At 40.5% G+C, this 13,001-nt stretch overlaps 1 protein-coding gene across 1 annotated transcript in view; it reads right to left on the bottom strand.

Annotated features, from left to right (window-relative positions):
* Window positions 1-13,001, bottom strand: part of PHLPP1 (PH domain and leucine rich repeat protein phosphatase 1) — a 144,463-nt gene that overhangs the window by 60,622 nt on the left and 70,840 nt on the right. The window contains exons 2-3 of the mRNA XM_056331668.1: window positions 4,800-4,996; window positions 2,656-2,781 (exon numbers count right to left, since the gene is read on the bottom strand). Of these exons, the coding sequence (XP_056187643.1) occupies window positions 2,656-2,781; window positions 4,800-4,996 (323 nt within the window). The remainder of the gene's footprint in view (window positions 1-2,655; window positions 2,782-4,799; window positions 4,997-13,001) is intronic.

The following is a 13,001-nucleotide window of genomic DNA, read 5'->3' as shown; positions in this document are numbered from 1 at the left end:
AGCATTCTTTGCAAAGTCTCCTTTCAAGATTAGGCTTGTTATTTAAAAGTTAAAATAACATCATCTTCTTGCTCTTTTAAAGTTTACAGAAGACAGACGTGAAAATTTTTTTTCATAGTTAAAAACTGAATTGAGCAATTTTAATGAAATATTTTACCAGGGATCTCCTTCAGCATTAAGATTTATAATGAAAATTTTCATTGCACTTCTAAGTATCAGAAGCCTCAGTTTTCAGCAGCATGCACCAGGAACACAAAGTTCTGCAGATAACTTACACTCAGCAGTAGTTTAACATGAATATCAGTTTCAAAACAAATGTCATTAAATAACACCTGTATTTAAAATAAAGCCTTAAATATTATTCACAATAATTCACAAAAGTGCAAGTACTATGTACAACACCACGATTAAAGACGGGTCTGTAAGCAGCATGTGACTCAGCTCTTAACAAGCAACTAGAAGCTCAGAATTAGACAGTCATAACATCTCCCTTCCTAAATTTGCTTGCCTTTAGACATACAATGCTTGACACTGTATTTTCTTGGTTAACGAGAATTTTTCAAGTTCTTTGAACCTGAGTAGCTTCCAAACACCTGAGGCAGAGTAACTCATATAAACGTTGGGGGGGGTTTCCTGCGTGAGAATGCCAGCTTGCCTGAAGTACAGAGCTGAAGCTGAAACTTTCTCTCCTTTATTTGTACTTGTAAATCAGGGACAATGCGCCTTACAACTAAGTACTTAGGCACGAACAGCATCAGCTGGAGGAAATCACAGGTACTTTTGCAGCATTACTAGTTTCTCTGTTGCTCTTCTTCAGAAACACTGTTACTGCACAGTACTTCCCACACAACTGCCTTGCATACAATCATGCTTGTCTCTGTTTTTCAGTCTAAGGATAGAGAACCCAAACATTAAAAAAGCAACTTGAAGTGGCAAAGTACTGTTTCAAAATCCATGAATCCAGAACACAAGAGTCTCAGTTTTTGGGGGTGGCAAGTTGGGAAAAATGAAGCATCATTTCTCGAAGCATGTTTTACCAACAAACAGAAGAGCACAGCGAGTTTCTTCAGTTCTGACAGTCTGAAAAGACACTTGAAACTATGTATTTTCTTACTACTCTTACATAAGAAAAATGGGAGGTTATCATGAGTGCATGAGGATATGTTCTCATGCTGGCTATCGTCCCAATGCTGTTAGTCATTTGGGTGAACTAGAGAGACAGAGAGAAGCACAGCATGGCACAGAACAAGCTTATGCTGCCAGTAATTCAGAGGGGCTTTCTGGTCATTTATCTCTACTTCTGAAGTTCATTGTTTCCCACTGTTTTTCTCACTCATTAGATTTGCTTTTCATTTATCTGATGTCAAAGCCCCTGGAGATGAAAGGACATTACTCTCCCAGAGATAGCCACAAAGCAGCAAGAACTCAAAAACCTGACAGACCATGCCTTGCTGTCTCATGAAACATGCCTTGGGGATTTTTACCTTGAGGCTTAACAGACCTGAGCAGGGATGTCAGAACAGCATCTTTAAAAAGAATTTTAAAACTTACTAGAAAAAACCCCTAAAGGACACTTTAAATGATGCATGTGTTGGGAGGTGCCATAGTTCCTGCTTGAAGAAAGTTTGACATAATAATCAAACCTCTCAAAAAAGGCCACAACCCAGGCTGTACTACAGGCAATAGACTGGGTAATACATTATTGCAATCTAAAAAGACAGAACGGATCTAGTGCACCATAAATACCTCCAATTAGTACTACATAAAACGAAGTTGCTTTAACATAGTGAAGAGCATAAACAGACAGCGCTATCAAGTATAAAGCTGATGGACAGTTTAGGCCCAACTAGAAAGAGAGCGCTGACGGCACAGCAAAAGAACTTGCGTGTTAAAAATATAGAAACACAATGGTTCAAGATATAAAAATTACTTTAGAAAGGGTTTATCAAAAAAGTAGCAGGGATTAAGAGATAAAACAGCTAACTGCAAGAACAACCTTTCAACAACACAAAGTAGAACTGAAGAGTCAAAATGAAATAACGCAGGACTAAATTCCCATAATAAAATCTGCTCTAGGCACAGTATACAATTTGGTTTACAAAAGCTTTAGTTGGTGGGGTTTTTTACTGACATAAAATGATTACTTAATAAAACCCTCAAAAATCAAATAGTTATAAAACTAAAGAGAGATTCAGCAATATTTCCAAGTAAGAAAAAAATTCCTTAATTCTAGCTATTTAATCTTTAGGTTCTGTGTAAGGAACAAATTAAAAAAAAAATCAACACTATTTTAGGTTTTATTAACATTGAAACAAAACTTTTTAAACTGACATTTTAACAGTTCTATTTGTCATCCTTTTTGTTCTAATGATCTCATTCCATCCACCCAGCTGGATCAAGATGAGGAAAGGGAGAAAACCCAGCACAGCACTTTGCTTACACAACCACGATAGAAAGCAGTTTGAGTACAAATGCAGAAAAATTCAGCTCCCTGTTGCCTGTTACCAAGAGCTCTCAAATTATGCACCACCACCAGCAGCACAGCAGTTCATGACAACAAACCCAGAAGAGGAACTATACTGCTGCACAGAGAAGACAGAACTGGGGGAAACACTATGAACATCCCATTCGGGCAGGAATTTGCACTATTCTCACCTTCGATGCTTGTCGAAGCCATCGCAAATATTCAGTGAAGTTATCAAAACAAATGTAGTAGGTCTGGCTTTGAGGTCCAGAGGAGCTAAATGCTAAACAGTGCTGGTGCTTTTTCACTTCTTCCACCTACAGCAGAGAAAGAAAAAGTGTTAGTGAATAAGAATCAAAAGCCTCTTTGCAGAACTCCCCAAGGAAAGTTTAAGTGTGCCCAAGAGGAGCTTGTCAAGCAGAGTTGGACAAACCCTCTCAAACACTCAAGCTGGATCTTGGCTGTCAAATATTCATGAAATCTACACAAGCAAGGAACAGGAACAGAAGGATGAAGGAAGCGAAGGAGAAAACCACCAAGAACATCAGCATTTTAAGACAGACTGAGCACCATGAAAGGTTTCCCGGTAAAACACATCGAAGGCTGTCTTTATACAACCTAAAGAAGTACAACTTATACTCCTGGTTATTAAAAACAGGCTTAACAAAATGCTTCTCTTACAGCCCCAATTAAATTCTTTGGCATTTCTCAACTTGCTAAAAAACACCCAGAATACATCATTCTGCTACCATACATGAGAAGTCCCACACAACTTATGGTATCAATGTCTCAGCACCGCATTCTGGAAAGCCTCTGCAAACCAGGAAGTGCAGAGTATTTATGGGGTTGAGGAAGAATAATTTTTTGAGCGATAATTTAAAAAACATTTGTTCTGTGCCAAGCATTCTCCTCCCAAGCTTTGTCGGCAGATGCCCTCAGTGCATTTTTCTCAGGTTGGTTCTCCTTTTTTAAAATTTGTTGTCAACTTTCTGCTTAACGCAGTCTACATGCTTTACATTACATGAGGCATTTCTGTGCAAAAGAAACTTAGAAATTACATGTTAAGCAATCCTTCTCCTTTTAAATTTTTAAAAAATAATAATAATGTTTTTCATCTCAAAGAGAAGGCTGATGGGGACCTGAATCCTGTCCTCTCCAGTGTGCTACAGCCAGGAATACAATTCACTGTCAGAGTTCACCCACTGCTGCTAAGAGAGGACAATGTCTCTACTTTGGTACCTCCAGGGAGGAGCTGGAGAGCCACGTGAAGGATCATGAAAGGAGATAGGAAAAACAGCTCCTAGAAGGCAGCACTACCTTCCACAGTGCTACTGCAGAATATTAATGAATCAACTGTAGTCTGCATATGTAACATTGTGAAGCTTGTTTCTCTCCTAATGACTCTTAAGAATCAAACTTATCAGTATGCAAGGTAAAGAAGCATTACTTCAGCTGTAAATTCATCCTCAAGCTGATGATTCTGTTCCCATTACCTTGGCTAATAAAGACAGTAATAGTGTCCTGAAACATTATTTACGTCGAAATATCAATGTAATTGTACTGTCTTCACCAAAGTTTCACAGAATCACAGAATAGTTGAGGTTGGAAGGGACCTCTGGAGGTCATCTGGTCCAATCCCCCACTCAAGCAGGGCCACCTACAGCCAGTTGCCCATGACCATGTCCAGACAGTTTTCAAATATCTCCAAAGAGGGAGACTCCACAACCCCTCTGTGCAGTCTTTGCCAGTGCTTGGTCATCCTCACAGTGAATAAAACCCACATTCTCCTTGTGTTCAGACTGGGCCTCCTGGGTTCCAGAAGTAATCAATCAGAAAAAAGTCCAGTTTCAGCTTTTCACAAATGAAAATATTTGCTGCTGTTAGCTTATAACAGACTGCTACTCATACAATGTTGAACACTCAAAAAAATTCCAATGTTCAAGCTAAGCCTATGCCTTTATTGGTTAATTTTCAGATCTTAGGAGTAACCCAATATGGATCAAACCTGGATGAGGAGGCATGGTACAGATCATACACAGTACAGCTGTAAGTATTCTTCAGCTGTATACTATCACACATATAAAACACTTAACACCACTCACAAGAAAAAAAGAAACTGAATGGGCTTCCATTACTTTTCTTTAGCACTTTAATCCAAACATTGTAAATTGTTAAATATGACTCTGACAATAATGAAAAGTCATTTATATAATTTGATAATCCCATTTACAGAAACAAGCTTTTGGAGGGTCAGAATCATCATAATTGAATGCAATCTTCTTTGTGTAAAGAGACAGGGGTCAAGCAAGCAAAAGTATAACATAAATTATCTTACTTTTCCACCAATTAAAGGGAGGACATGCATCTTTCCCGTCTGGCTTTCTTTTACTGATGAGACAATTAGGCATGTTCCACAAAGGATAGCTTGGCGTCTTGTCCATCTGTTGACTGGCAAATGTATTTTCCCTTTTCGAACATTGTACATTCCTGAGAGCTGAATCCGTTCAGAGCTGCCAATGCTGTGGGGCTTTCCTGAAATAGAAACAAAAGCATCCACTTAATCACAGAAAATCTTTGCCTCTTCCACTCAAGTCATCCTGAGACTTTATCAGCAAGTTTTCATGCTAAAGACTGCACCATGAAAAATGAAAGAAAGCTTCAAAACCATGCAAGCAGGTTATTTACTATCAGCTTCAGTACAGGCTTCTTTAATGGGTAGAAGTATTGACAAGTTGGTATCATGGAGAGCAGATCACATTAATCTGCAATACTCACAGAAGTACCAATTAATGGTACTTCTCTGTAGTCTTCTCTGTGGGACCTGGAAATCAAATGTCCATCCTCAACAGTAACTGGTTACCATTGACTTCACATTGACTGTTTAGTAACTGCAAAAAGGGGGTGATGTACTGCACGCTGACCCACACCTTTGCACTTCCACGTCTCTTCTGGTCATCCTCAAGGTCATGGTTTGAATAGCTTCAATAGCTTCCCAAGGAATACAGTTTTGCTCTCTCCAGCCCACCTTGTTCAGTCCAAACCCCACAGCCGAGGTAGTACACTCAGTGACAAGGTAAACATACGGCATCCTACATGAAACCCCTCGCAGACCCTGCTTCAGTCTGAGCAGAGCTTTGGAAAGAGTGAAGTACTTTTGTCTGTATTACAATGAATTTGCCATTTATAATAATTCAGATTATTAGCATGACTACCAGTTAGACCAAATCTGTTAAATTACTTTAAATGGCTCAGACTCTACTAATCTAATCTACTAATAAGATTTTACTCTAGAGAAAACCACGTTAACAATGGCAGCACAAAGACAAGCATCTCTCGTCTCCGCTCTTACAGGATCATGTTCTTTTAGGATATAAATGGGAAAAAGCACAGTTGCCTTATTCTAATCTGAAGTATTTATCCACATCGAGTTACCTTATCAACCCTAAACAGTCCAGCCCAGCTCCGAGTCATCCAAATATACTAAGTCTTCTGCAAACAAAGACAAGGGGTAATCATGTTCAAGTTAAACCAGTCCAAGTTTCTATAAGAACACAAGTATTGGCGGAACTTTGGAAGGGAGCTCCCCTGGATAAACGAACCAAAGGCTACATTAATGTAAGTACATACCCTGTCATGATAAAAAGACAAATCATTCAATTTTCCTACACTAATACTTACCAAAATTCTTAAAAACCCAAGAAATTAATAACTAGTTAGGACTCATAAAAGCAGCAATCAATCCTGTCTTCTAACCCCTGAATTTCAGACCGGCGCCAATTAAACCGCAGCAGTGAAAAGTGCTGCACACTATTACTCCAGCATGCTATTACTCCTGCTTGTATGACAGCTCTTTGGTCTCAATGAGTCTGCTCTTGCCTTCAAATTATCTGTGGGAAGATAGAAGACACCTACCACATGGCCTACCCACTGCCGTTCTCTCACCCTCGTCTACCCTGTGCCAATTCTTGCCCTTATCTTTAAAAGCAGCCTTCTTGAATCTTCCTGCTGGTTTAATGAGCCAAGACTTGGCATAGTTACCCTCAAGCCTTGCTCTGCTCTAATAAACACTAGCATTTAGGCTACCAACGTCTGCCAGTTTGGATCTGCAGGAACATCACCGTTGCTTGAAGCTAAAATACTGAAACTTTAATGCCCGGAGGGTATCAGCATCTAATACAAAAATAGGTGCCCCAAGAAAGCAGTAATTTCACTGCCAAAAGAACAGAAGCTGTGGATAAACATTTTGCCCAGCAGAACAGAGGGAAACAGGGGACATCCACTCTATGCAAAGCTACAGAAAGACTGATAGAGAGTACAAGCGAGTAAAATAGAGCAACTCAGCCTGAAACACAAAAGCTGAACCAAACTTTACACTTGGAATATGGAAAATGTGGTTGCTGAAGTAAGTAATAATTCACCTAGCTTGTGCAGAACAATGGACCCCATGGTGCAAAGCATTGATTAAAGAATTAACTGCACACAGAAACAATAAAATCTCTGTAATGGAGTAAAAAGTACCTGGTAAGTATTAATAGTATGGCTGTGTGAGGAATAGTTGTCAGGGGTGTGGGCATTTTCACCTCAAAAATTACATTTTATGGGCATCTTCCAGGGCCTGTTCCTGGCTGCATGCTCTCTAACTTCACTGGAAAAGCACAACCCACTGCTGACTGAACCCCTTAGGATTGCAAAGGACAGGCTCAATCCCTTGGGAAGCCAAGCTCATTTAGCATTTTAATATAGCTGAATACAACTTTACCCACCCAGGAACAATGGGCATAATTCACACTTAATATGGGCAGACCAGTGTCCTGGAAAACACCAAACCTCAGAAGTTCTTCAGGATTATCGCGGATAACAAAGAGACAAGCTCCTGCTACGCTGCTGCAGCCAAGAGGCTTGGCAGGAAACACGGCAGCACTCCGGAGCAATGAAAAAGTGTCAATAACCTGGCTAGTCTAGTGTTAAAATGACTACCACACTGGGCACCCACACTTCCCAAAGGGTGCTGAAAAATTACTCTTTAGAAGAGTTGGGGGAGGAGGGTGTATACAAAAAAAAAAAAAAAAAAAAAAAAAAATATCAGAAGCCTGAGAAACCTGCTTGCCAGGACCAGATTCTCTTGGACTAGCTACCTGAAGGTAGGCCCAGCTTGATCTGTAAAACTACTCAGAACTCTCCAAAAGGCAGCTCTTCAAATTTCATCTAAATTCATCAAGGTTGTAAGTTCACAAGTCACAGTAACAATCAGAACCATCAGTAAATGTTTACTAGAAAAGCCAGAACAGAGCTATCACCAGTATGCATGTTAGGTAAGAACTGTACTTTCTCCCAAACTTCAGATTTGATGGAAAAATTACTGGGGTAAGAATATGCAGTTATTCCTACAAATAAAAAAATAATAATAATTAACAACAGCCCCTTCAAACTTGAAGGATTTAAGGTGCTTTTTCCCAGCAAATACTACCCCTTGCCACCTGAAAGGTAGAAGGTTCCTGATGAGAATTCCTGATGAGAACACGCAGAAATAAAATACTGGGCCTATTTTGTTAAGGCAAATGGTTTCTCTCTTCCTATTCTTGCCTTCTTCACTACATAACCAACCATCTGGTTGGACCAGATGATCTTTCGAGGTGCCTTCCAACCTGGGCTCTTCCACGATTTCATAATTCTGTAACTTGAATAACTCATGTTTAATATTGGATCACATGTTGTTGCCTGAGACGCAATCTGCTCACACATTGTTTTCTTCCTGCTAAAGAGTTGTATAATCATTAAGATTTGATAGTATCACAGTGTTCTATTATCATGTAAGGGGGATGGGGTGGTCACAAGCTGCTGGCTTATTTCAATTTTAAGTAGAGGTTACTCAAGGGCATACCAACTAGTTGTGGAACCAGACCCTCAAATCTATGGAAGTTTTGCAGGTAACTGAGCAAAACTGTTCGACAAGAAGCAGCCTTGCCTACTGAAAGATAAGCTTGGACAGACTGCTGCAAAGAGCTCAGATATTTGCTGTCAGGAGAGCATAAAAGCCGGAAAAGTTTAAATGACAGCAAGCTCTGCCACAAGAGAAGCGGGATGGGACTTGGGAACAGCGTGAAGCAATGACTTCAGGGAGGAAGGCAGCTGGTGGCTGGGTCTCACACTGCCCCAGGGCCCAGCTCCTGCCGGAGGGCTCATCCCCAACACCCCAGGAGCAGCAGAGGACAAGGAAAGGGCTCAGAAGTGCACCTGCCTCTTCTATGGCATGGAAATCAATCAAATGAGAAGCCAAATGACCTTTTTCTTCCAAGTTCACAGGAGGGATGGGGCAATTTGGATTTCACCTGAATGCCTTTAGGCTATGGATCAAAGACCACAAAATATGGCATAACCGTAGCATCACCACCAAAAAAAAATCAGTTGTTTTTGAGGTAACCTACCAGTGGAAGCACCATTTTCAGCAAAAGCATCAGCAGTTCTGAAATTATGTTCCTTCCTCAATCTGTCTCACAGACCTCTTGTTTGAGATTTAGAAGACTGCAAGATTCACATTCAGATTTTTCTTCGGTTTTAACTATACCCGAAGGGAGCAGATGAGTTTTCACAGGGGCCTGTGATATTATACTGAAGCCGACAGTTGTGCAGACAAAATGGTAATGATGATCCTTTGTGACTTGAAACACGAATTTGAATCCTGCCAAAAACTTTTAAGATAATTACTGTTGCTGAGATCAGAGTGGAGGCAAATATGCCAGAACATCTAGGAGAGTCGCATACCAGAAAATGTTTTTCAAATGCTCAGTCCAACCAGAGCAGTTCGAGTATTTTAGGAAGAAACCATACAAAGATTATTTTTCATTCCTGTCAGGACTCCAAGACTACAGCAGCTCCTAAGCACCCCCACAACAGGACTTTTGTTCTGCATGAGGCATCAGAGGAGATGACTCAAGGAATTATAAGCAGACCACTCATCTGCCTATCTTGACATTCATGGTTGAATTCCTCCCAGTTTTAGCTTGTCCCAAGTCCTGGAGGGAAACTACTGGTATTTAGAACAAGGACAGAGAAAAGCATGGAATTTGATTGAAACAAGGGACTGTCATTGGAACCATGAACCCTATGCTGCTTCGCAGGAAGCACAGATGGACACCAGTGATCTTTCCATGATGTTAAAGAACTAAGACCTCACCACAACCAGCCTGAGGAAGCTCAGAGTATGCAACATACTGACATCCCGCCTAGTGCAAAGACTTCAAACCTTATTAAATAAATACGCACAGCCACTTGCTTTGGATTCTGGAGTAAAGCTCTTTATCCCAGCAATGGAAGACATATGGAATACATTACCATCAGAAGTTATAAAATACCAGCTCATTATAGGACATAAAAGTACTCAGGAAAAAAAAAAACCAAACACCCCTCTCTGCAGCTACATGGCTGATTAAGTTGCAAGTACTTCTTATTACCCCGTTTGAAAAGTACAGCCAATAAAGTCTGTGTCTAAAGAACAATTTAAGGCATTACCAAAATAAGAGTGAGGAAAAGTGTTGACATAAGAAACGCATTCACTTCTGTGCAGTGGATTTTATTTTTATTACTAATATTGGTCTGATGGAATGAAAACTCAAAAAATTCTGAGAGCTGCAGGCACAGCCAGCTGGACAGACTGCCCGCTCTGAGCCGCCTCGGGTATTCACCAGCGGTAAGAGAGGCTTAAGTTATTCAGTAGAAATAACATCTTAAGTTTGAGGCTTTTCAGAAGTGACTGAATGACTCGAAGTGCCCAATATAGGGATGTCCTTTTCCTGCTACAGCTGGGCCAGCTACAGAGGTCATCATCCTCATTTGCACACTGCTGGGGCCCTGGCCAGAGGCCAGAATTGCATCAGCCCCACTGCATCAGCTGCTCCTGGTAAGCTGTCCCCAAGCCCTTTCAGACAAAACAGGCTGCTTTCATTTCTTGTGTCTCTTTTTGACTGAGAGGCCTTAGGGACAGCTCACGGTGGTGAGTAGTTCAGCATGGAGAGCAGAGGAATGGCACGCAGGGGCCAGAGCTGTAACACGGTGGCTGCTCCTGGAGAGGATATGTAATTAAACCCACCCACGGCTTTCAGCAAGTCATTTCAGAAATAAGATACTTCACACGCTAACATTCTGTGAACGTAAAGTCTTGTATGTAGTGGAAAAAAATAAAAATAAATCACCCATCAGTTTTGAAGACTTTGGTCTGAATCCACTAAGAAAAGCTGGGCTATTTCCTGCCTGAGCAGGTGCATCAGCAAGGGAGGTGGCAGTTTCTCAGTTCACACCTGGAGCACGGTCCCCACCATCCATTGGAACTGAAACTGGGAACACCTGACACCCACCTTGCCTGCAAACCTGCAAATCAAGGCTCAGCACTGGTCTTGGCTAAACCCAAGTGCAAAGAAGCCTCAATTAGCACAAAACACTGAAAGCCTTGAGCGTCTTTGTCCACCCTTCAGGAAACTGTGCCATGATAGCTGTTACTGAACCCTTACTGCCAGATCATTCTGCAGATTTCTACTTTTGCCCAAATGCTTTCATTAAATACAGATGAAGCTCCTGCCTGCAATGTTTTTGAAGCTTCTCAGTCATTTAAGGCTGCTTCCCCTTGCAATCTTGTCAAACTAAGGACAGTGGTGATGACTTGAGGCAAAGCCCAGTGCAATGTGATGTATAAAAGTAAAGCAGCAGTTGGATTGAAGAAAAAGAGGGAAAAGGGAAAGAAAAAGGAGGGCAGCAAAGAAGGAGAAAAGCACAAGTAAAAACTCTGAAACTATTTTACTGTTCTCATTTCTATTTTAAATTTATGAAGAAAGTCTACTTATAGTTACATGCCTATTAGTGGTGGTTTTTTTTTCCTTGTGAAGGTCCACACTGTTATAATTTAAGAATAAAGACACAGAATTGACAAGCTTTATATTTAACTAAGACTGAGGATTCACCTTGTAGTCTCTACCAGCAATCAACTAAGGATGCTTTTGCAAAGGTAACAGACAAAGTATATATACAGCAAAATTTCACCTGGCAAGTCATTCCAAAACCAGCAGCTGCTTGGACTCTTAAAAAAATTCCTGTTAAGTTTTAACATAAGGCTGCCAACTGAGTCTGTATTGCTTTGTGGGTGAGGAACTCTGTCACCATTATGCTGATAGTTACATATCCATAAGAACAGCATAGACTTTACTCATTATACTCCTCATTTTGCTGCATTCTGTATTACTGGGGGGGCTGGGGGAAGCTCTGAAGTAGTTAAGTTTCTTTTAGGAATTAGCAAATCAAGCTCTACTACTTGAAGGCTGTCACCTTTTCACCTGAGAAACAAAAGCAGACCACAAATGCTGAATTTTACTTAACTGTGTTGACTTACCTTTTTCTTTAAAGGAACATTCGCTATGGGACAAAACTGGCAGAGTAGAAGACAGACAGCCTTTAGTTTTGTGAAGTGTATTCCTGCTTTGTAGGAAGATCATTCTTAAAAGACAAGCTTTATTGCTATATGATGTGATACAATAAAACACAGTTACTAGTTTTATAGCAATAATCCTGCTTTCCACTTATATTAAATTCTCACTGGAGGAAAGGTTTTTATGAATTTCATAATGCAGAAAACACTCCCCTCTCTTGTCCCCACTGAGACAGAGTTCAATGTTTGTTCACTTGATCATTCCTTGTATCTTGTTCTCACAAGACTCACCACCTCCACAGAGGAGCCCTAAAACCATGGTATCAACACTTAAAAAGATATCGTAGACAAAATTTAACAAAAATGACTTTTTTAAAAAGCTTTTCTACCGAGTGTCACATATTTATCAGTGGAAATGGCTGCAATAGCTTTACTGTCAAAAGCTAAATATCAACCTGCATAAGCCAAAAGCTTCTGAAGAAAAACCTAACAGTGATTCAGCAGAATTCATTTAGAAGTCACTGTCAACCAACACTTCTACACCAGGATGACTTAATAAAGGCAACAGGCTGTGTAGGTTATATACTGGTGAACAGGGCCCTATTTGCAATTAGAGGCAAGCAAGCACAGAAGTTCACCTGCATTACTATGTAGAGGCAAGCAAACCCAAAGCCTTGGAATCCAACAGTTCTCACTGTAACAAGTGAATTCCAGATCTAGCTGCCCCAATGTATTTTGACAGGTTTTACAGTTGAGTACAGCATGTACAAGCAAAACCCCAGAAACACAAGCCCTCCAAACAAATTGAAAACCCACCTGTTCTTAAATTCTTCATCCCATCTATCCCTACAGACTATTCCCGCAGCTGTAACGCAGGTGCTTCACATTCAAACTCAGCCCTACACACTCCTATCTGCCTTACTTGTCTGCAAGGAAGTTCAAGGAAGTTACTTGCAGACAGGTTTGTTTATTTCAGCAAAACAATGAGGCTTTCAAAGCACCTTTGATGTCTCAACTTCAGCTTGCATTAGAAATACAGTGGGGTGCAGGCTGAATTCTGTTGTTCCGTCCAAATAATTCATTCTGAAGAAAATGCATAAAGGGGAGAGAGTCACCTGCTCTTCA

This window comes from Falco biarmicus, chromosome 3 (genome assembly GCF_023638135.1).
Source record: "Falco biarmicus isolate bFalBia1 chromosome 3, bFalBia1.pri, whole genome shotgun sequence".
Lineage (NCBI taxonomy): Eukaryota > Metazoa > Chordata > Aves > Falconiformes > Falconidae > Falco > Falco biarmicus.
Note: the sequence above shows the minus strand (reverse complement) of the source record. Positions and strands in the feature narration are given on the sequence as shown.